This window comes from Bacillus rossius, chromosome 1 (genome assembly GCF_032445375.1).
Source record: "Bacillus rossius redtenbacheri isolate Brsri chromosome 1, Brsri_v3, whole genome shotgun sequence".
Lineage (NCBI taxonomy): Eukaryota > Metazoa > Arthropoda > Insecta > Phasmatodea > Bacillidae > Bacillus > Bacillus rossius.
Window position 1 is genome coordinate 93639662 of NC_086330.1, and position 22742 is coordinate 93662403.

At 34.8% G+C, this 22742-nt stretch overlaps 1 protein-coding gene across 1 annotated transcript in view; it reads left to right on the forward strand.

Moving 5' to 3' along the window:
- The window catches only part of LOC134540217 (nuclear pore complex protein Nup205), a 279586-nt gene that overhangs the window by 18621 nt on the left and 238223 nt on the right, over positions 1-22742 (forward strand). Inside the window, exons 5-8 of the mRNA XM_063382820.1 lie at positions 879-1059; positions 5821-5957; positions 7211-7396; positions 21834-21937. Coding sequence (XP_063238890.1) covers positions 879-1059; positions 5821-5957; positions 7211-7396; positions 21834-21937 — 608 coding nt within the window. The remainder of the gene's footprint in view (positions 1-878; positions 1060-5820; positions 5958-7210; positions 7397-21833; positions 21938-22742) is intronic.

Here is a 22742-nt window from a genome sequence, read left to right on the forward strand (position 1 = left end):
AGTTTCTAGTGATGATGTTTTGAAGAAGACCAATGTTCATTTTAATTTTTTTCTTTCTTCTGTACCATTTACCTGTATGTGAATGTTTTTGCATTCCCGCTAAAACTTTATGGCCCGTGTTCCTGAACATACCGGATTAATGACCTTTCCTGTACTCAGAATATTTTCTAAATCCTAAAATTTTCATAAAATTCCATGGACTTTGGAATTTTGAAAGGATATAAAATTCTTTGTGGTCTGCAATAATATTTTGTTAGTGCATCAGGGTTTGCTGATTTAAACCATAGTTTTTATAAAAAAAACCAAATGGTTTTTTAAATATATTTTTAAATAGAATATCTTATATTTGTTAATGAAAGGTGTATTTCCACTCTAATAACAATAAAAGTTTGGTTATTAATGTTTATTGTGATTTACAGGAACATAAATTTGTATACTAATCGAAATTTTATCATTTAAATTATCTGAATATGTAGTAAATTATACCCAGCTATACACTCCTCTAAAATTAAAAATATTAAATAGTTAATTCCAATTCTGTGGGAAATCCCTGACTACTGTAAATTCCCATTCTGTGGGAAACATACATTCTATGGAGAACCCTCTTCCTATGGGGAAATACTCTTTCTGTAGTAAAGTTCCAGTCAGGTGTGCAGATTAATTTGCTTCAGTTATTTGATGTCATAACTTTTCTGGTTCAATATTAGTGGGGAAAAGGTGGATGATATATGGCTTTCATTTAAACATGCTGAGAACCAAAATAACTATCATAATAAAAAAGCAGGTTTAAAAAAAAATTTTTTTCTCATCCTGTTGAAAGCATAGCAATAAGCCTGTAAGTAATAGTTGTGCCTGCTGAAAGTACCGGTCTGCCGCAGACACTCTGGAGTGCCTGGACGTGGCCAAGGAGCTGGAGCTGCTCCAGCAGAACCGTGCCCTCGGAAACCCCAAGCACCAGCACGAGGTGGTCACCCTGTTCGAGGGCACGCGCCAGGCCCTGGCCAGCATCGTGTTCCTGTGGGCGGTGCAGTCCGGCCTCCCGCGGGAGCCCGCCTTCAGGCGAGTGGCCTCGTCACTGCCCAAGTGCGAGTGGCAGCTTGTAGGCCTGTGGGAATATCAGTTTTTTAGTTTGAATATAATGCATATACCAAATTATTCTCAAATACAAATTTTGGATTTTAATAGTAAACATGAGATACTAAAGTTAAAGGTTGTTTAGGTTAAGTCGGCTAAAATAATTATCTATAAATTTTTTGTTAAAATATTTAAATTATGAAATAAAAAAAATATGTTTTTTTATATAGTTGAACTAACTTAACCTCACCTAATCCAACCAACCTTTCATTTTAGTTTCTATTCACCGTATTTTCCAGAACCTACTACTCCTAGTTTGTGGCAAAAAAAACCTCTATTTTCAGCATTTTAATCATTGACCAAACAAATGGTTTTCTTGAGTCTATTTTGTTTGAAAATAAAGAGGTCTAATCTAGCACATTTGGAACCCCAACTTTGCCATTAGTAGTTCTGCTGGATTATTGAATGTGAATATATCTTTAATGGAAATACCAAATGTGAAAGGGATAGAAACCATAATCTCCGAGCTAACAAAAAATGCCGGCAGCGCAGTAATGCGACCTGACGACAAGGTCATCAGCCGAAAACAATCAAAAAATTATTCAAATTTGACCATCTCATTTGATGCTAGATTACAGAAAATGCCGAACCATAGAATTCCAGAATAAAGACAGTTAATTTTTAATAGAAAGCCCACAATAATGAATTGCGATTACTGGCTTAATGTACTGAATTTGAGGTGTGCAAGCTTCAAATAATCACAAGTAAACGTTTACAGAGGTGAAGGTGTTGTTGAAAATGAATCCCTTTGATTGTAATTAGCATAAATTTAATTTAGAATGGTTAATACCCTCTTTTATCGCATAATCGTCGCACCTATATTTTAGGGCGTCAAAATTTGGATAAAAAAACCTCTCGCGTAATTGTCACATGATGTTTTTGATGCCGCTATTAGATTCCTAGCTCTTTGTGTAGGTATTTTTTCCAGTTAAAGTGATGTATTATAAAGTAGAAATCTAATAATTATTTGAACATTACCACTTACTTATTTAATTAATGGAAATACGAAGTTGTCTGATGTATAAATTTTCTTTTCAAGTCGTTTTTAAACGTTATAACCTTTATCTGATCGTCTGCGTCGCTGCGGTGCACCGCTTATAAAAATGTAGCCAGCGCTAGTTGGCATCATTCATGTTTGGTTATGTTGCTTCCCGTATAGAGTGTGCACACGTAGTCGAATATCAATATTTTGCCGATTGCATGCAACTCGTGCTCTCTGTCGAGCGCCGAGTTAACTACATTTGATGGCCCGCACTTTTTCATGGTAAGTGTACTACGACGATAGTTATGCGTTCGTTCAGACACGCATTGTGATTACAGAATTTGTTTCTATATTTAAAATCGAAGAAAGGTTTTTGTTGCATGACTTATTAATTTAAATTGTTTGGCGTGCTCTTTTATACTTCACTTTTTAAATAAACGTACTTTCAATGAATGGGTTTTGTTTTTATGAATAACTTTACCTAACAAAATTTTTTTCTCGCATAAATGTCCTACTTTTTAAACTTGTTTTAGAATAAAATGTGCGACAATTATGCGATAAAACACGGTAACTGATATGGGAACTGAAAGTGGCAGTTAGAGGCGCTGACTATAATCAGAACTAATTAACCCATAGCGCCATAGCTGTAAAAGTGGAGGTGTGCATAAAGTGAGGATGTTATCTGTCGGAAGATGAGCTGGGCATAATCCTGTCTTATCTTAAACTTGGGGCAGAAAATTACTTTAATTCCGATAGCGTACATATCCATGTGCCAAACTTGTTAAAAAAAACTTTTCAAAGAAAGAACTGCACTCTAACCAAAAATCAAAATCAAAAAGTTAAAACTCATACTTTTAATGGTGGTGCCAAAATTATTCTCAGGCATGATTGTAAACAAGTAATTGATTCAGTATTTGAAACATTGAACTAATAATTGAAGTTATTTCTGTACTGTTGCAAAACTGTAGCAAAATGTATCTCGTCCACGATTGAATATAAAAATTTTGATCGATCTACTACCATGATTATACAAAGTATGTAACTTGCTGCAATCTATTACACAATAAATATTGCGACTTGCACCTTGAAAGCAACATTAATAAATGTAAATAAAAGTGCCAGACTCAATTGGAAATTAGCTGTGAATTTATTTGTAACGTTGCTGAATGGGTTTGTGGCCGTAGTAAATAAGTAAAATGAATCAATAATTTTAGTTAAAAGTGTAAATATTTGCTATTTCATCACTGTTTCACCAATTAGTCTTTTTTTAAATTTTAACAATTACACAGGCCAACAAGGGAAAAAAATCTCAGTGTCTAGAATTTTGGAACTGATTTTATCTATATTTGGGGTGCTGAATCTAAATATGAAATAAGTTTTTTTGTATCAGTTCTATTTTTTGAGATAAGCGAAGTTTGAAATGTGTTCTGCACAGTGGGAACAAATATGGTTCAACACCAATTGCTCACTCAACGACAATGATAGAAACATATAGCACCTTAGCTTTGGTCTTGGAGAACATAGGTATCGTGAACATTAATGGGTTATTTGTGTTGACTTAAAAATGGTAAACTTTCTTCTCGGACAGCAAAGTGGCCACACCAATGATCCTTGTTTCTTATGCCTGTGGGATAGCAAAGACAAAACACACCTCTGGGTTATCCAAGAGTAGCCTAAGAGAAAACATAGTCGTTGGAGAAAAAAAAACATTATTAACGAACACTTAGTTGAATGAGAGAAAATCATCTTTCCTCCACTGCATGTCCAGCTGGGCCTTATGGAGCAGTTTGAAAGGCTCTTGATAAGGACGGATCATACTTTTCATTTATAGGGTAAAAAATGCCTCACTTGAGTAAAGAAAAAATTAAAGCAGTAATATTTAATGGTGAAGAAATAATAAAATTTACTAAGGACCAAGCCATAGTAAATTCCATGAATGAAGCTGAGCGAAAATCCTGGACTTTATTTGTTGCAGTTATCGGAAATTTTCGGGGCCAACGGAAAGCAAAAAACCATTTTGAACTGGTAAACGATATGTTTAAAAATTTCATTTCCCTTGGGTGCAAATGAGCATTAAGCCACCTGGACTGTTTTCTTGAAAATTTAGGATACAGCATTGAGGAGCAGGGTGAAAGATTTCATCAAGATTTAAAAATTATGGGGACCACTATCAAGGAATTTGGGATATGCGCATGATGGCAGATTATTGCTGAAGTTTAAAAAGGGACTGTTCCAAGATATATTCAAGAAGTTCGTGAAAAAGAAGTTTCCGAAGTGTTGGGTTACTAGTTGGTTCCATCCATGACTTGGTACTATCTGTGTGTGGTGTGTGTGTGGGTGGGTGCACGTGTATATATAGACACACCAGCCCCTCGAAGTAACGCTGTCCGATTAGCGCTGTTTTGAAGTAACGACGCCAATTAATTAGGGCATGATTTGAAGTAGTGCATCATATATTCGAAGTGGCGCTCTTTCTCGTCCACATAATTTATTTTATTTTCATACGTGCACAATGTAACAAACAAAATGCAACAAATTAAAAATAAGACGGCACTTGTGTAACATAAACATTATGACAAATCAAAAAAAGATATTACCTTTTTATGTAATAGTTATTCGCTTCCATTGCATATTTTTAAAGCCTAATTAAAATTGCACAGTAAATAATATTTCGTAAGTTCATTTTTCGACGCCTACGTGTGTGTCTAGCTAATGTTTATACATACTACACCGTTTTGCAACTCAGTAGCAGCTCTAGTGGGAAATGCCGGAAGCTTTCCAGGCTAGTTCACATCTTGCATGACAGGCTGCTCTGACTCCTAGTCGTGCGTACACAAAGTTACTCTTTTCAATTTTTCTGTTCAATTATGCCGCCTGTGATTTAAATATAGTATTATTTTAGGTTATTTTAACTTTAAATGCAATTTATACATTTATATTTTTCTTAAATTGTATTTAGATGTGTTAACATTATGTAAATACGTACATTTAAACGAAATAAATGTCATATAAGGAATAGTAAAAAAACGGATTTCAGTGGCTGGAGAACCAATTATTATGAATAACATGCACTCTTATGGCAAAAACGTATTTGATTAGTGCTCTATTTTCCTGGAACGAATTAGATCGTTACTTCGAGGGGCTGGTGTATATATATGTAATTTAGTTATATATATGTTATTTTGATATATTTAAAACTAAATTACACAAATGTTTTTAGTATATACTAATAATATTTGTTTAATTTAATATTAAGAATTTCATGTTAAATTTTTAGATTTGATTTATGGATTTAAACTAAAATAACGTAGAACGTACGTTTCACTAAAACGTTATATCTGTGAAATTTGACCTCGTAGGCAAAACGTAATGCCATATTTGAATTCAGGGCACCAAATTTACATGAAATCAACTCCAAATACCTAGGCAACTATTGTTGACCTGTGTTATCATAAAATTAAATAAGGTTAGCATTATTTTTGTTGAAAATTACCTCCCTTTTATCAATGTATTATTACTATATTTGAGCCTACACAATAACAAGGACAACATTTTTCCTTTGACATAGTTTGGAAATTTTTGATCTCAAACAATACCGGTCCCATTTCCAGGGGGAAATATTTTGTCCACCCAAAGATTTCCTGAACCTAAAGTCCCTATCTCCCTCAGTTCTAGTCTGAAGTGTTTGTGTGTTGCCTCTGCAGGCTGATGAACCAACTGAAGACATATAAGATCCAGGAGCACGCATCGGGGGGTGTTGATGACATACATCTTGCGCTGGAGATGGCCCTGCTTTATGCGTTAGACCTGAGTGCCCTGCAGCGTCGTGAAGACACTGATGGTGAGACGTAAAAATCTCTTTTCCGACTTTTTGGTGCACTTGTTTGGTTCCTGCACAGCTACTTTTTTTATATAATGTTAGAACAGAATTTTTTTATTTCTTTCTTGCTGCAAAAAAATTTTTTTTTGGTGACTTTGAAATTAGAAATTGATTCATCTGCTTCATCAGGTTACTTTATGCAAAATACTGCTCTTGCCGGTTCCTACACACTTGTTTAACTTACTATCTGTAATTAAAGCTAGCTGAAGTTTTAACTTAACTTTGATTTCAATTAAACTCATAGCTTTATTTAATTATGTAGGGTTGGAAATGAATTTCACTAAACCTTCGTACCTTTTTACTTACAATTTTTTAATCAGGTAGTTAAAGTAATAGACTTTCTTATTATTTCCAACCAATAAAAAGATTTAGCTACAAAAAATCTATTCTGTAAATTCTGTATAAATTAAGCTGGACTGAAATAATCCGTTGCGTCTTTCTGTCCATCAACAAGCCAAGCAATTTACAATCATCTGCATGTCCGTCAATTAATTTTTCATTTCAATCCTGCCAATAGACCAAAAATCTTAAATTCTGGTGAAAAATTATTTTGTATAGATATATGTATGTGATTCCTGACCTAAAGTTTGAAATCTGGTTTCATTAGATTTCCGAGTAGCAGTTCACTTCAGAATTAGTTCTCAGGTTTTTGTGTGTTTAAAGATGTTGGTGATTTTTTTTCCCTAAGCTCTGCACTAACATAACAACCAATAACAAAACTGTTGTTTCTCCTTACCCTTGAATATCCTTTAAGGTGCATCTCAAGTAGTTGTCTGCAAATATTCAAAAATTGTGAAAAGAAAAAATAATAAATTTTATATTTTATCTGACATTAGAAATTAATAATTTTTTTAGTTATTCATTATTGATATATACAAGTGGGCCTCATTAACAGATTATTTAAAAAAAATTGTCATGCATGAGAAATTATACAGATTTGTTAAGCTTTTTGTATGTAACAAATAATCTGTTATTTAAATTTATATATTTCTTCATCTTTTCTTGATTTTTGCATTAATTTTTCTTGAAATCTGTAAAGTGTGTGAAATAGTTTCACTGTATTTTTTAATTTAGCTTAAAAAGTGTTTGATTTTCAGGAATACTTCAATGTTTGATCTAAAAACTGAGGATTCATAGAAACCTTATCTCACTACTCACCTTTCAGAAGATAGCAATCTGTATTCTCAATATGAGTGAGACATTCCTACTTGCAGAGTTTGTGCGTAACCTGCCGTTGCTGGTGGACCAGTCGTTGGTGGTGGACCTGATGCGGGAGCTGAGTCCCGTGGGGCGGCAGTGGGACTGTGTGGGACTCCAGGCGCTCACACAGCTGGCCTTTGGACTAGCCCTTACCACCCTGCGCACTGCCCCTCAGTGCTTGCACCCCGCTGGAGACCGCAGTGAGTGCCAGCCCGGCTGCGTCTGCCTGTACTTTCCTTGGCTTGACTGGGCCCTGTATATATGTGAAAATTTATGTAATATATTCATGGAAGAGTGTTTGTGGTTAATTTTTTTCAAATATACTTTTTTACTTAAAGCTTGATGAAATTTTGCACACTTGACCTTCTAAACAAGAAGGTCACAGTCTACATGAGATTTGAAAAAACTATCCTGTCACTGCCGAAGTTTACTATTTTTAAATTAAATTTTGCACAATTAACTTTTAAAATAAGATGAACATTACTGGATGAACAAACTATAAACATTGTGTACCTTCAAGCTTTGCAGAAAGGCATCTTAGTATATACAGTAAAACTCGCTTACGACGTTCCTGCATGATATGTTTTCCCGGTTATAATGTTTAAATAATTATTTCCTTGATAATTTCCATATACAGTAGAACCCGTTTATAGTGAACCCGCCTATAATGAATTCCCGTTTATTGTGAATTTCCGTCTCAGTCCCGGCAAAATGATGTGAGGTTATGTATTAATTTATTGGATATAGCGCACAACTTTTGTCAATGTTGATACGTTTTCCCGTGTACTACGAACAAATTTTGCCGACATAATGCACATTTATCTCAAATATTTTCATATAATTACAAGTTTTTTCACAAGACGTCTATTATGATCACATTGAAGTTTTTCTCCGCAATACGCTACTCGATTGTCCACTGTTCATATTATAAACAAGACGTATTTGAGTGGCCTCGGTAGGCTACGTGTAGCCAAAAATGGTGATCAGTTTGGTGAAAATAAAAAATAGTTTTCCCTGCATAGTTAAAGAATGGGCAAACGCGTGTACATTTAATATGTTATCAAAATTAAACATAAATTACCACCACACAAATGCGTATGTACATTATAGCAGCAAATTCAATATTTTTTCGTCTCATTTTTATCGTTCACGTTTCGGACATTTTGATTGAGTAAGATTTGTAAGACTACCACTAGATAGAACTCTGTGGACTAAAATTTTCCATAGAAAGTGAGACATTTTCCTTCCAGCTTTAGCAACTGCGATACTAAATGATACGTAGTGATCTTTGATGCGCCAGACTCGTTATTTTTCGTTTATTTACTTTTGACGGTAAAAAGAATTTCGTGTTATTAAGCTGCAAATGTGCTTCAAAAAGAAATGCGTACATAAAAAAGGGGGGAAAAGCGCGGTGAAAAACGTATGGCATTATCTGTTAGAGGTGTAAAAGTAACGAAAAAATGTGTACCCGTATGTATTCGTTACTATAACAATTAGTACTCGTTACTTTCGTATCGTTACTCGTTACTTCTGATACCGCATGACATGGCACATGCTATGTTTTGTAACAGCATCGAATCGAGTCGTATTTCGTACGCGTACAGTATGACGTCGCGTAAATAAAAATAAATCGAATATAAACAATTAAAAATATTTGATAATTAACAGCTTTTGTTAACCAAGAAACAATTAACTCTCATTAGAGCAGCTTTAATATAATATATCTTTTAAGATAAGAACATAAAACGTGAAAATACGCAATTATAAAAAACAAAAACATACATATTTATAATTTGTAAAAAGTACTTTCTTACGTTGTTATTATTCGAATCTAAAACTTTGTCTACACACACAATACCTTTAATAAACAGTAAAAAACTTGGACGACGAATTTCCAAATTATACTTTTATTAATAAACAAACATCGTTCTTTGTAACGAATACGCGCGCGCATGCGTGAAACATACGAAAGATGCGAGTAACGAAATGCATTCGTGTGTAACGTTTCGTTACTCGTTACTAGATGCCGCACCCGTTACTCAGTAACGAATACATACGATTTGCTACAGCTCTATTATCTGTACGAGATAAACTGGACATTATTGAAAAGGTAGACTCCAACCCCACTGTCCCGCACGTGTTAATAGCAAAGGAACTGGGAATTGCAACATCCACATTAAGTACAATATTAAACAAGCTGAACAATCTTCTTTCTCAAGCTGCGAAAACGCACAGAGTATTAAATGCCTGAAAAAAGGATAATACGCCGATGTCCAAGAACCATTAGGTAATAGAAAGTTTGTACACGTGTAGTTCATTAAAAATAATATCTGCATTTGCTCATAAAACTGTTGCTTTGAGTATTTTCATTCGTTCTTTTCTTGGCTTAGGCCTATGTGTAGTTAAGATTTTGCTTTTGAGTATGTATTGCCAATATAACAGTTTTCCCAGATATAAAGTTTCCCCTCTATAGTGAACATATAAACTACTCCCTTCAGATTCATTATAACAGGGTTCTACTGTATTCCTATGTTAATTTTTCCCTTTCAAAATTTTGTATTTATAGATGCTTCCCACATATAACGTCCATCATTTCAGGAATAAAATAATGTAATAAAGTTTTTCTTTACACTCTTAAACTTTATTTATAGGTAAACCTTTAGACAATTTTTTTCAAAACAATAATAAACATGACCATTTAAACTAGAGGTGGGACAATACCACAATTTCGATACTCGATTCTGTATTGTTTTTTCAGTTCGATACTTTCGATACTCCAGGGAAAAATATTTTCCCATTAAGTAACAATTATTACAAATAACATAAATTAGTTTTAAACTATATAAATTCCCTCTTTATTAAAAAATAAAAACTGCAAACAACTTTAAAGACTTGAGTATAAAAATCAATATAAAAAATAGAAGCGAAATATAAACTATCTTCAAGAGAGTTATCCCTTTATTTTCCATTGCACTTTTTTTTACCGCGAACAAATGTAAATAAAAATAGCGCTCTCTTAAATATAATTGCCGCAAACAATTATAGTTCGCGCTGGTAGCGCCAATTCACGTCACTATACGACAGCGGCAACTGAAAACATTCATAATATCGATACAAATCTCTGGTACAGTACACTCCCTATTTAACGCGGTTGTTGGGGGACATAACTTTTACCCGCGTTGTTGCATAACCGCGATGTTTCGATGTGACCAAGGTCAAAAGGCATAAAACACCGCCTGTGTTCTAATAGGTCGGCAAGCACGCACAGTATAGCCTTTGTGCGGACTTTGCATCCGCAGTTTCCACTAAACACAGGTGAAAAAATAAAAATAATAAATTTTAAAGATAAATATTAAATCTTGAATTGTTTTTATTTTTCCGCGTGCCGCGCACAGATTGTCGCACGGCCTACGAGCGCGCCACACGCCGCCATACACACGTGCGGCACACAAGCTGCTGCTGCCAGTCTCGTGGTGTTAGCCACAGTATCTGCTTCGTCAGTGTCCGTAACAAAGTAAGTGCAGTGTGTGCGGTTACACACGATTCTGTGGTCAAAGTCTTCTAAATAGAAAGGCCATAGTAATACTTCAAACCGAATATGAATCGCAAAGTACCGAGTTTGATTGACAAAATAAAAATTCTAGATTTACTTACAGAGAGCTTGTCTTTTGTAGAAGCAGGCCGCAGATACAGGGAAAAAACGATTCTAGCATTCGTACAATAAAAAATAAAGAATCGTCTATCGTGTCAAGTGGTTAAACTTTATTATCCATGCTTACAGTAAATTATAAATGGTCACATGTGGGAAACAAAAATTGCGCCAATTTAATTTTAGCGCAATCAGTGACGCCGTATTAAAAACCGTGTTAAACTTTGTCTTTACTTATTTCACCAAACGCTGTGTCGAGTTGCTGAGTGTGTGGGGCTCGGATCGGCAAGTGTTATATTCCCCAGCCTCTGTTTAAAGGTCGGGAGACCGCTACACATAAACATTTCCGGGACTTGTTTACTACCTCACGGCAAAAGTGGTACAGTATGGTTCACGTAAATATTGGACCACTGGGAATTCCTGGGCAAAGATTAAAAATACGCTAGCCGATTTACTTTACTATTTAATGTTAAAACATTATACCAAAGTAAAAAGATGAACTTGTATAATACAATGAATTACCCAATAATATTACGTCTGTAGGTTTAAGTTGTAACAAAACATTTATATACAGATGTCCAGTAAAGTACCAATTAAGATTCTGGAGTGGAATTTTAAACACCGGACTACCTGATTATGCCTTGTACGCAGCGACGCTGCTCAGTCAAGTGACTCATGCTCTGCCTGTGTGCTGCGTGAACACATTCCCTCCCCCACTCCCCGTGGTGTTTCTGCCCGCTCTAATCTCTACTTCTCTCCATATTCTCGGCTCGCCTCTCCCTACCCAGCGCTTGCCGACAACCAAGCCTATCCAACATCAATCCCCAGCCGAGTCACGCTGGATAATGTCGCTGGACGGTGGGCTTTATCAGGTCCCCTGTCCGATGCTTCATTTGTGAGATAAAGCGACGTTAAGAACATAAGAACTAGTGTTTCAGAAAATATCACTGGGCTGGATTGGACCATAATTTGAAAACCCTACAAGATAGAGGAATAATGTACGGAGATATCTTGTTTAGAATTTTACTGCGGACATTTTCTACGCCTAGGCTTTTTTCTGCCCGATGCTTAGTTTGTTAGTTACAACGCAAAATTATCCTAATCGGCTGTCAACCATTTATTCCATTATTATTATTCATTTCTGACTGGGGGACATGGTTTGACCCGCGATATACCCGATTCCGCGATCAATCGGGGCGCGATATACCGGGAGTTTACTGTACTTACCATACACGAGAGACGTGACATGTACTTACTCTATGATGTTAACTGTTATTACTAGGCGTGTTATTGTTACTATTGCGACGGAATGCGAGTGGAGTCAATTATTGTGAATTTTAAGTGCTCAATATTTCTACAATTTTTTTTTTTTCAATTTTCCTGTTAATTCAATTTCAAAAGGATTACGTACGAAAAACGTAACTTCTTGAACACGAAACAAAAACAACTTAACCTTACTTTACCGTTTGTTTACTATTGGCAAGTTGCAGTAATGACTTATATAATTATAATTTATTCTGATGTAAGCCTATTGGTTATCATAATTACCACTAATAAGCTGTTCTAGTACAGTAGAACCCCTGTTATACACTTTTCAACGGAGGGCACTAAGATGATGTATGATGTAGGAAAGTGTACAAAAAGGGAATGGCAATAATACAATTTTTTTTCAATCTAGCATACCAGCACAATGTCAGATTTAACTTAAATACATAATGTGTAAATAATTGCATTATATTAATGAAAGATATGAATTCATAATTATATATACATATAATAAAACCACCATAAATGTAAAATACAGTCCATAACCAAGTAAAGCTGACATGAGAAACAGTGGCCTTACAAAATGTTATGAAGTCCTTTCTTGTAGGGGGGGAAAAGCAGGGTTGGCACGTTTAAAACAATATGTTCAAAATTGTTTAAAACAATACACTCTGAATAAAACAAGTTTAAAACACAATGTTTAAAACATTCTGTTCTAAACATGTTTTTTTATATGTATTTTAAAAAGGTTTTATTTCTTACGAAAACAAAAACTGCTTATTGACATTTTCATCACAAGCATCACTGTCTCATTGTAAGTCACCAATTGTGATAAATATCCAGGGTGCCAGTTCCACTAAGTTCATCTAACCTAATTAAAATTTGTTTTTGTTAGTTAAGTGCACGGAAAACAGTTACAAGTTTGGCAGCCTTCTCTGTTCCTAGCCGGTTCCTTACAGTACTATGCACAAACCCGAATGTGGAGAAAAGACGTTCAATACCAGCTGACGAAGCTACTGCACTGTGTAACTGATGTGCCAGGTGCAGAGTTGCATGATGAGTACTTTTCTCCAAAGCCATCCACCATACTAGAGGTTTAATCTCTTTTAGTGTTACAGGACTGAATAAGTATTATCTTTGAAATATTTGTGCAATGGGAGTGCATGACTTGATGTAAGCTTTTGGACATACACCATTGCTAAGCACAAGTATGTCTGTAGAAGAAAACTACAAAAAACACAAATGACAAAAACACAAATAAAGCAAAAAATTGCTGTTGTCAGGATATAAAAATCAAACAATAATCCACTACAGGAATTTGGTCACACCTGTGTTTTCGTACCATGTGCGTCTCTGCCTGAGGACGGGAGCAGATTGCAGTTCCCGAAACGTCGGTTGTTTCTGTTTTGGAAAAACTATTGTGTTTGTTTCGTCTTTTCGTTTTGTCGTGTTTTTGTCTCATTTTGACTGTTGTGCTGAATTTTTTTGGGTTCAATATTTTTGTGCTGTCATCATTTGTGGATTTTTTTTTCCGTTCTTTTTTGAAAAAAACTATTGTATTTGTTTCGTCTTTTCGTTTTGCTGTGTTTTTGTCTCGTTTCAACTGTTGTGCTGAATGTTTTGATTTCAGTATTTTTGTGCTGTCATCATTTGTGGGTTTTTTTTTTTCGTTCTGTTAGTCCATTTTTCTTTGTTTCGCTGACCATATTCCTGTTGTGGAGTATTGTGTGGTGTTTATATCCTGACAACAGCAATTTTTTGCTTTATTTGTTTTTTTGTCATTTGTTTTTTTTTTTTGTAGTTTTCTTCTACAGACATACTTGTGCTTAGCAATGGCGTATGTCCAAAATCTTACATAACGTCAGGCCTGAATAAGTACTCCTTGAAAGGTGAACTTTTTGCCTTGTACTTAATAATATCCGGAATGGCTACAGTCAGGGAAAACCGGGAAATGCCAGGGAATTCCATATTCAAAAATGTGTAGCAATATACCTTACACCTGATGGGACTTCTGCTGAAACCATATGTGCAAAACATATTTTGATGGTTTTGATTAAAATTAATATTAAAAACAAAAAAAAATTAAACTTAAAAAAACTCTTTAAAACATGACAAACTGTTTGAAACCAAAAAAACAGTTTAAAACAATAAAAAACATGTTTTTTTGATTTTTTTTAAAAAAACTGTTTTTTTCCCAACCCTGGGGAAAAGTCACCAAGCCTAATTTAGAAATAAAAAAAAATTAGGCTATTGTAAAAAGAAAATCAGAAATGTTTGCTTGTTTGTTTTATTATACAAACAACTTTATGCAACAGAATAATTTTCAATAAAATTTTAACTTAAGAAACGTAAAATACAAAACAATCCGATCGTAAGAAAACAATAACAAACGGGTATATTCAGTTCAAAGATTAATGAATGCACAAAATATGAGATCCGTGCCTTGGTAAAGCGCGTGCACCATTTTCATAATCATTGCTAGTTAGCGCCCCTAGTCTCACTTGGTGCTAGCCATAGATGCTACTAGCAAAGTGCAGTCTTCCTGATACTATCCATATCTATGGTGCGATAAAGTTATTTTCTTACGTTTGCAAAGGTAATCAATGAACGTTTTTCAAAATATAAGCATTAAAACGTAGTTTATCAGGAGGAATATAACAAAAAAATTTGTGAATTTTAGGACTTTTCCGCTTCGTAAAAACGTATGAAACTGGAAATTAATGATTTTATAAGTTTATGTTCCGGGAAAGTAAACCATTGTAAATATAGTACTTTCGGCGGGACCAAAATTAATCGGTGTATGACACGGAAAAATGTATGAATCGGGAACGTAGCATCGAGGTTCTACTGTAGTTGTATTTTGTACAATGGCGACTCAATACTTATTTCAATACAAATGAACAACCATTCCGGTATCGAAAAAATGTATCGAACTTACAGTTTCGATACTCGATACTTTGCAATACCGTCAAGTATCGAAGGTATCGAGGTATCGAAGTATCGAAAATACCACCACTAATCAAAACCTTTTCCGCACCCAGCACGCTGTTACGATACATTTTTCGACCAATCATCTGCTTACATTCGTATCCCTTGTAAGGCTATTCTTTCCGTACACCATTTCCTTCATTGAAAGCATAACGTCTGATGAATACACAACAAAAATAAACCACTAGTCATTCGTTGACCTGATTGCTTGACACGTGATGCAACTGGTACAGCAATATGAGGAGCTAATTCAGTTTCATTGTTTGTTGAACACGTAAAAATTTTATATGGTGGATGTAATGATGAACATTTTAGTTTACTTATCTTGCTATGATTTCCATTTTTGGTGGGAATTATACCGTATTTACCCGTAAATTGTGCACACTTTTTCGTAAAACGTGTGTTGACAAATCATGGAACAAGGCTTATTCCAAACTTGACAACGTGCATGGCAACGCTGCATAATGCACAGGTTCCTTCAAGCTCCAAGGTTGGTTGACCTGCTTCTGCCTTAAATAAACGACGGACATCTTGCATATTGATTGTGCTTTGTGATTTGATTTTCTGTAAGAAAACGTTGCAATGATTGCCGAAGGTTTGTAGTAGCCATCAGTTATGCCTGCTGGAAAAATAAAAACCCTGAAATGATTAAAAAAAGCTCAGGATATGAAATTTCTTGCCTTGGGTAGAATAAATGTGGCGGAAAATTGTATACGCAAGTGATGGGGAGGAAAAATTGGATTTGAGTGATGATGTTATGAATATAAAAAGTTTATTGAAAAGGTGAGAATTTGTAGCATGTGCTTCATTAGCAAATTTTCAATATATTTTGTTCATAATGTTTCTAAAATGGCATTGATTTTGGTCATTCCTGACCGAGATGTTAATGGCGCTTCTCTTCTGTAAACAAAACATCTGCGATCGGTAGCCTTACATTGGTGATTTTTTTTTCGCTCCATCACTGTAAACATATTATTCAGAGTTAATCCATAAATAAAATATTTATTACGTTCGTTAAATGATTCATGCAAGGGCAAATGTTGATTTAATGAATTTTTTTGGACATATGCCATTGCAGTTTTGCACTGTTTGTCAGGGAAAAATTCTGAAAATAAAAGATATATGAAGATAAATATTCACCAAAAACAAGACTGAATCTGTTGATGTCGGACTAATGGAACCAATGATTAAACTAAACAAGTATTATGTACAACACGACGACAACAACACAGACAAAAAAAAATTGGTTGTCTGTAAAGTCGGTTTACGGAGGATAGTTTAATGTGACGTCATAACAAAACATTGATGAAATGATTGATCCAGAAGAAAAGGAAATATCATATTCGGCCTGAGACTGAGCCGTAATAAGTTTTTTTAACCAAACCATTTAAGCATTAAAATATTATATTCTTTGATGAATAATTTTTTTTTTTTAATTTTTCTATCTTTTGTATGATAAAATCTACCTCTGCATACTTTTATGACTAAAATTGAATCAATTTTATTGAATTAGCACTATTTTGTATGGATACAAAGAAGGAGTGAAATGAAATGTACAAATTAATTAATAAATTTACTTTTATTTGCATTCATTAATTCAAATATATTTATTACTTTTGAAATGTTGCGTGCGCCGTATTTATTTTTACAAGTACAAAAAAAAAAATTTGCAGCTGCCGAGATTGAAATCTAGAACTTTTGGATTGGAAGTCATCCATGCTAACCACACGGCCACGAGACCATATTGAGAATAATTGTTTCAGATGGTATAAATTAATAATATTCCACACACAATATTTGTTTGAATTTCTTTTAACTAAAATATTCTCTGTTGGACTCGAAATATTTACACGCTCGTGGGCTCATAACTATAATAAGGTGTGTGATTTAGTTGATCAAATAATAACTCATGACAAATAATTACCAATGTCAAACTAAAGCGTGAAAAGTATCATACCAGCAATAAATATTTAGTTACACAGCTAAAACAATACTCATACAACACTGTTTAAATATACTGATTTACACTAGTAATTAAAATAATACGTACTTGTAAGAACGCCATTTCCTTGCAAATATACTCCCGTGGCGCGGTGCACAACAATAACCTCGAACCAGTACGCCGCCACGTGCCGGCTGAGTTCTCTGTACCGTCCGTAACATACCAGAGAGATGCCACACATGCGTAAACACATCCGTAGTGGGACAATTTTGTGCGTGCAACCAGCGTTCATCGATTTATTAGACGTTGTCACGTCAAAAAATGTTCAACCTCTAAATATCAGACAGCACAAGAATTCCATTGAAGGAACTTAGTCATGAAAAATAATATAACAACAGACAAAGACAGTGGGCTAACAAGAACGAGACAGATTAAATGCAGGCATTCAACAAATCTGGACAATGCAGCAAATATATAAACACAATAATGAATATAAAAAAGTACTATGGACAACACAATGACGATAGCACTGACAAACGCAGAAGGTTTCCAATGACAACAGTTGCAATGATTCGGGAACTGACATCTGTTCGCATCAGGCACAAACAGACTGATATTGGATACCTCACCTGCCATTGGCTGTGCAAGGAAAGGAATTCTAACATATATAAACCCATGGTTTTCCAGTGTCTTCAGTGCCATTGAAGTAAATACAGTGATACTATTATTGGTGTGAGAATTCTGCGACTATAGCAAGAATTATGGCCAATAAATAAAATTGGCTTTTTTTTATGACTCAGTATGTAATAGCCATTGCCAGCAGAGAATGTTGAGCTCATTCTATATTTATAGCAGTTTTAGACTTTATCAACCCTGCAGTTAGAATCGTAGACATATTACTTTCAGATGTAAAGTTATTTGTCTGAATTTCAACGGTCCAGAATCACAGACATTAAATTTTGTAATGAACTGTGAGGCTAAGCATATTTGGAAGTTCAAAGCCAGTAGTCCTAGTGATTACTTTTCATGCAAACCTTTGACTAGTCGTGGACAGAAATAATTATCTTCATGAGTTACCCTGAAATAAAATATAAAATTTGGACCCTAGAGGTTGTTCTGGTAGAAATGTAAAGGAATAAATTTAATTTTCATTTTGAGCAGGCTTTTAGGGGGTTACAATGATAAGTTAATGTTAAGCACAGTTAAAACTACAGTAGAACCCCGATTATCCGTGTTAATGAAGGGGACGAGTGAGTCGGATAATCGAAAATCGCGGTTAGCCGAGTCATGCTTGCCTCAAAGGTCATTAGCCCACAGACAGCCATCTGTGGACATTCGGAGATTACATATATACACATGCTTTGTGTGCGTGTGCGTTGTTGACATAGAAGCGGACTGCTTAGTGCTGGGCAGCAGTGGTTTTTAAGTCTTTCGTGTGCGGAGACGTGGGCACGCGAGTCGTTGTTGCACCGAGGTGTGTGACTAGCCGCCCGCCAGTCCGAGGGCCCATGACAGCTGATAGCTGCCAAGGTCACACATTCTTTTCATCGCGCGTAAGCGACGCTGCCACACTTAGCTCATTGCTCTGTTGTCAGTAACACCATCGGGCTGGTTATTGTTTTACAGAACGACTGCCTTCAAAATTCTTTTCGAGATAAGATTTTTCATACCAGTGCACTGAGACTTGATTTGATGGTTTTGAAACGGTGTCTCTGTCTCGTATAATTTACGGTGTTTTTATCACCCTTTATTTATATGAATTTTAAATGTTAGATTTTTTATTTTTAGCTTGCTGAACGTGGAATTAGTGCAAAAACTGCCTATTATGACTTAATGTTGCAGATGGGTCGGAAATCTTTTAACGACCCTAATCTCGGGAACAGCGAGGGGTCGTTATATCTATTCTCCTTTCACTCTTAGCTGAGTTTTGAATAAACAAACACCGTCGTATCACTGCGCCGCGTCAGCAAATGATAGGCTGAATTTATCTTGCGTGCCAAGCACTAGTTGCAACACACACACTTCCGTACAGTCGGTGCTCATAAAATAACGGAGAAGTAATATAACAGGAAAATGGTTCTTCTGTCAAGCCTAGTTTTTTTTAAAAATTTACGTCTGCTGTGATAAAATTACGCCACTTAATGGTACACCCTCCGACCTTTTCTGTTGAAACCATTCAAACAAACAAGTGTCCAAGCAGCTAAATGTGGATTCTTTCATCGTCTTGCGTTTATTTAATCCACTTGAAGTGTCAGCCTGTGAAGCAAACTGGAGGATTTTTTCGCGATTTTTTATGATGTCGCGCACTGTTGTGTTACCGACATTAAACTCAGTCGCAAGTTTGCAATAGTTTCTCCACTCTGAAATCTTTCTATAATTTTTGTTTTGCTGTCGATGGACAGTACCACTCGCTTTCTTTTCTGTTCATTTGATGACATGATGAAATGTTGCGCTCAACACTTCCGCACAACACAACGGTATAATCCGTCGGAATGCAGATCACTGTTACAATACATAAAATTATCACCACCTTCACGCTTCAACAACGTACACTAATGGAATGGACTGTCTGTCTCCATGTGCCGGGTAAACTCTGTGGCACGGCGCCGTGCTGCGTGCGGGAGTGTACAGTCCGGTCATGCGGACATGGCATCGCGCACCAGTGTATAATCTATTCACGTAACATGGAACACAAAAGTATTATGTACATACGTATGTATGTACTAGTATTTTTTTTAAACTTTCTGTGTATATAAACGTAACTGAGTCAAAGTACTTTGACCAACATACATTTTGCAAAGTATTTTAACATCTACATACATTTTGAATCATTGGTTATATGTAACTAAAAAATTGGACTTGATGGACATAAATCGCGGTTAATCCGTGAATCGGATGATCGAGTCGCGGATAATCGGGGTTCTACTGTATTATGAAAGGTAAGATTTAAATAGTAATAGAGTACGTAATACCATTATGTTGTGCATGCATTGATATTCTGTGATAATTTGGTATTTGGTTATGAAATTCATGGTTATGTTTTTCTTGTGTTAGAAATAAATTAAGTAATGTTACAAAGTGACATTCCATGAGTCAAATCAAGTCTAAAATTCCTGGAGCTTATTAGTGACACATTTGTTGGATTTTATTGTGTTATAGTCATACACTTTACCAGCAAATGAGATTATATATTAGTAGCCAAGACATCTAAGACATATTTAATATACATAACTTACTTAGTCAATAGCAATATTTATATTTTCATGTAAGAAAACCCAAGCTATCTAGTTATATATTTATATAAATAAAAATAAAAAATATATATATGAACAGCTGAGTGGAAAAGGTTAATATTCCATATATACATGTTTTGAGAAAAATAGGAAAAACTGATTTGTACGAAAACTACAGTTTGGATCAAAAACTTCACTACTGAGCAACTGTAGGTGTAGTAGTATACAGCAAAAGTACACTATTTCCGAGGCCATAGTCAAAGTAAGTAAAGAAATACGACTAATTGAAAGTGTTGGAATGTTATCCTTATTCCACTAATCAACAAACAGTCAAAAAAAGTAATAATAAATAATGTTTGCAACCCTAAAACATAAGAAATAATGCATTAAAGACAATATATTAATGCACTAAACATAATAAACTTATTTTTCCACACATTTAAGGCAATTAATAGTCATATATAATATTTTGAAAGCTGTGATGCATCAAGAAAAACTTTCTGCAAGGCAAAATAATATTTTATTATAATGTATTGCACTTAACAAAATACTGGCACACATAATAAAAAGAAACGAAAACTATTTGACAAAGAAAATGCACCTGGAAACTATTCAATGAAATATTCAGCATCATTTTCAACAATGGACTACAACTATCTTTCTTACACTAAATTGATAGAGTATAAGAAATACTACAAAATGGCTATCTCAGGTTCATTTTGCTATTTTGTGGAATGTTATCCTTTTTCCACTCAGCTGTTCATATATAAACTCCATCTATCAAGACAAAATAAAGGCCAAGGATAATAGATTATTTATTATCTGTTCTGTACTATATATCAAAGTCACATACACCTGTAGCTCCCATTTAATATTCATATCTATAATTTTATATTATGACTTACAATGCGTATAGTTCTACTCTTGATTGGTGTTTGTGTGTTCATGCACATACAGCAGAAAGTTGTGCTTTGCAGTCTTACTATAATTGCTATACCTTGCCAACAACCATAGCAGGTATTCGGATATATGGTACACTTTGAATATTTTTCCTTTTAAAAAGACTAATACTGTTCATGTTTTTTGATTATATGGTCCTGTTAAAACATCTCAACTAGGTGCTTACATCACAAAAATGACTTAACTTCAACAGCCAACATTGGTAAATGACAAAACTCAAGGTATTTTATGTCTGATATTCGTTTTCAAATGAATGTTTGTTATTTCAAAGTGTTATTAATCGAAGTCAAATCAAATATGAATACATAATAAAATATTCCTATTTGTATCAATAATTAGAATATTCACACATAATTATGAATTTACAATAAGGGTGAAAACCAAAATACAGAATTTTTAAACTGACCACAATGACTAAAGGGTTTTCTTGGTAAGATGTACTATTAAATGATTAAATACAGAATCAGCATGATGCAACACGAGTAAACTTACAAAAATGTATAAGTTTAAATATTGATTCATAGTTGTATGGTTCCATAATGCAGAACGTAGAAGTGCTCACAGAATCAAATTCTCAGGCATGTAAACTTATATTGCAGACTTCCTCGATGAAGACGAGGTGTTAGTGGATACGGCATTGGAGCTGAAAGTGTTTGACTTCCTTCATTCTACGTTCTTGGGGAATGCCACATTCTTCAAAGAGGTTTGTTCCTGTGTTTGCATGTTGTATATAGTATAGACGTAGTAAAATAAAATCAGAATAATTTGGTCAGTGTTATATAGAGATTTATGCTGTTAAACATGGCAGTGGGAGAATTGAACTGTAGTGCTTTGTAGGTAGTGGAACCTTTTAATTACAAGTACAGGATACTATAAGATCTTCGAAGTTACGAAAGTTTTTTAATGCACCATTAGTTTTACTATGTGAATCTTACTAAATTAATCTTGTAATTATTATTGCTTCCTTGTTGGCTCTTGTTGGTATGAGTTATTTAAATGTGACCTTCAAACAAGGAAAAATAAAGTCAATTGAAGTAAAAAATCAAGCGTTCATTCAGTAAACACAGCCTGCTAAGCAAGAGAGTGCATGCTGTGTGGCTGTCCTTGATCACTAACATGTATCAGAAGGGGTTGAGCAGAGGGAGGAAGTGGGCAGGACTCTGATGACAAACATCATGCCCTGTCCCTTTTGTTCGGCTGTGTTCACTACCAGCCAGAATTTGTGTGTGTGCGTTGTGTGAGCGGGCGTGACAATACCTCGGTCAGTGTTAATAGTTCTCCCTCTGTCACTTTTTTTTAATGTAGGATTGTGTGAATTGGCAACACAAGCAATCTTAGTGTCTAGACAGGTTTTTTGTGACCCATGAAGTTCGTATTCCTTATACTTCTCGCTTCGAACTGTGCCTCACCAAAATTGTTTCTGCATGCATATTCCCACTAATAATTGGAACATTTCATGCATAACACTGCAACCAATTTTGAGCAATTAATTATAACATTTCATGTAT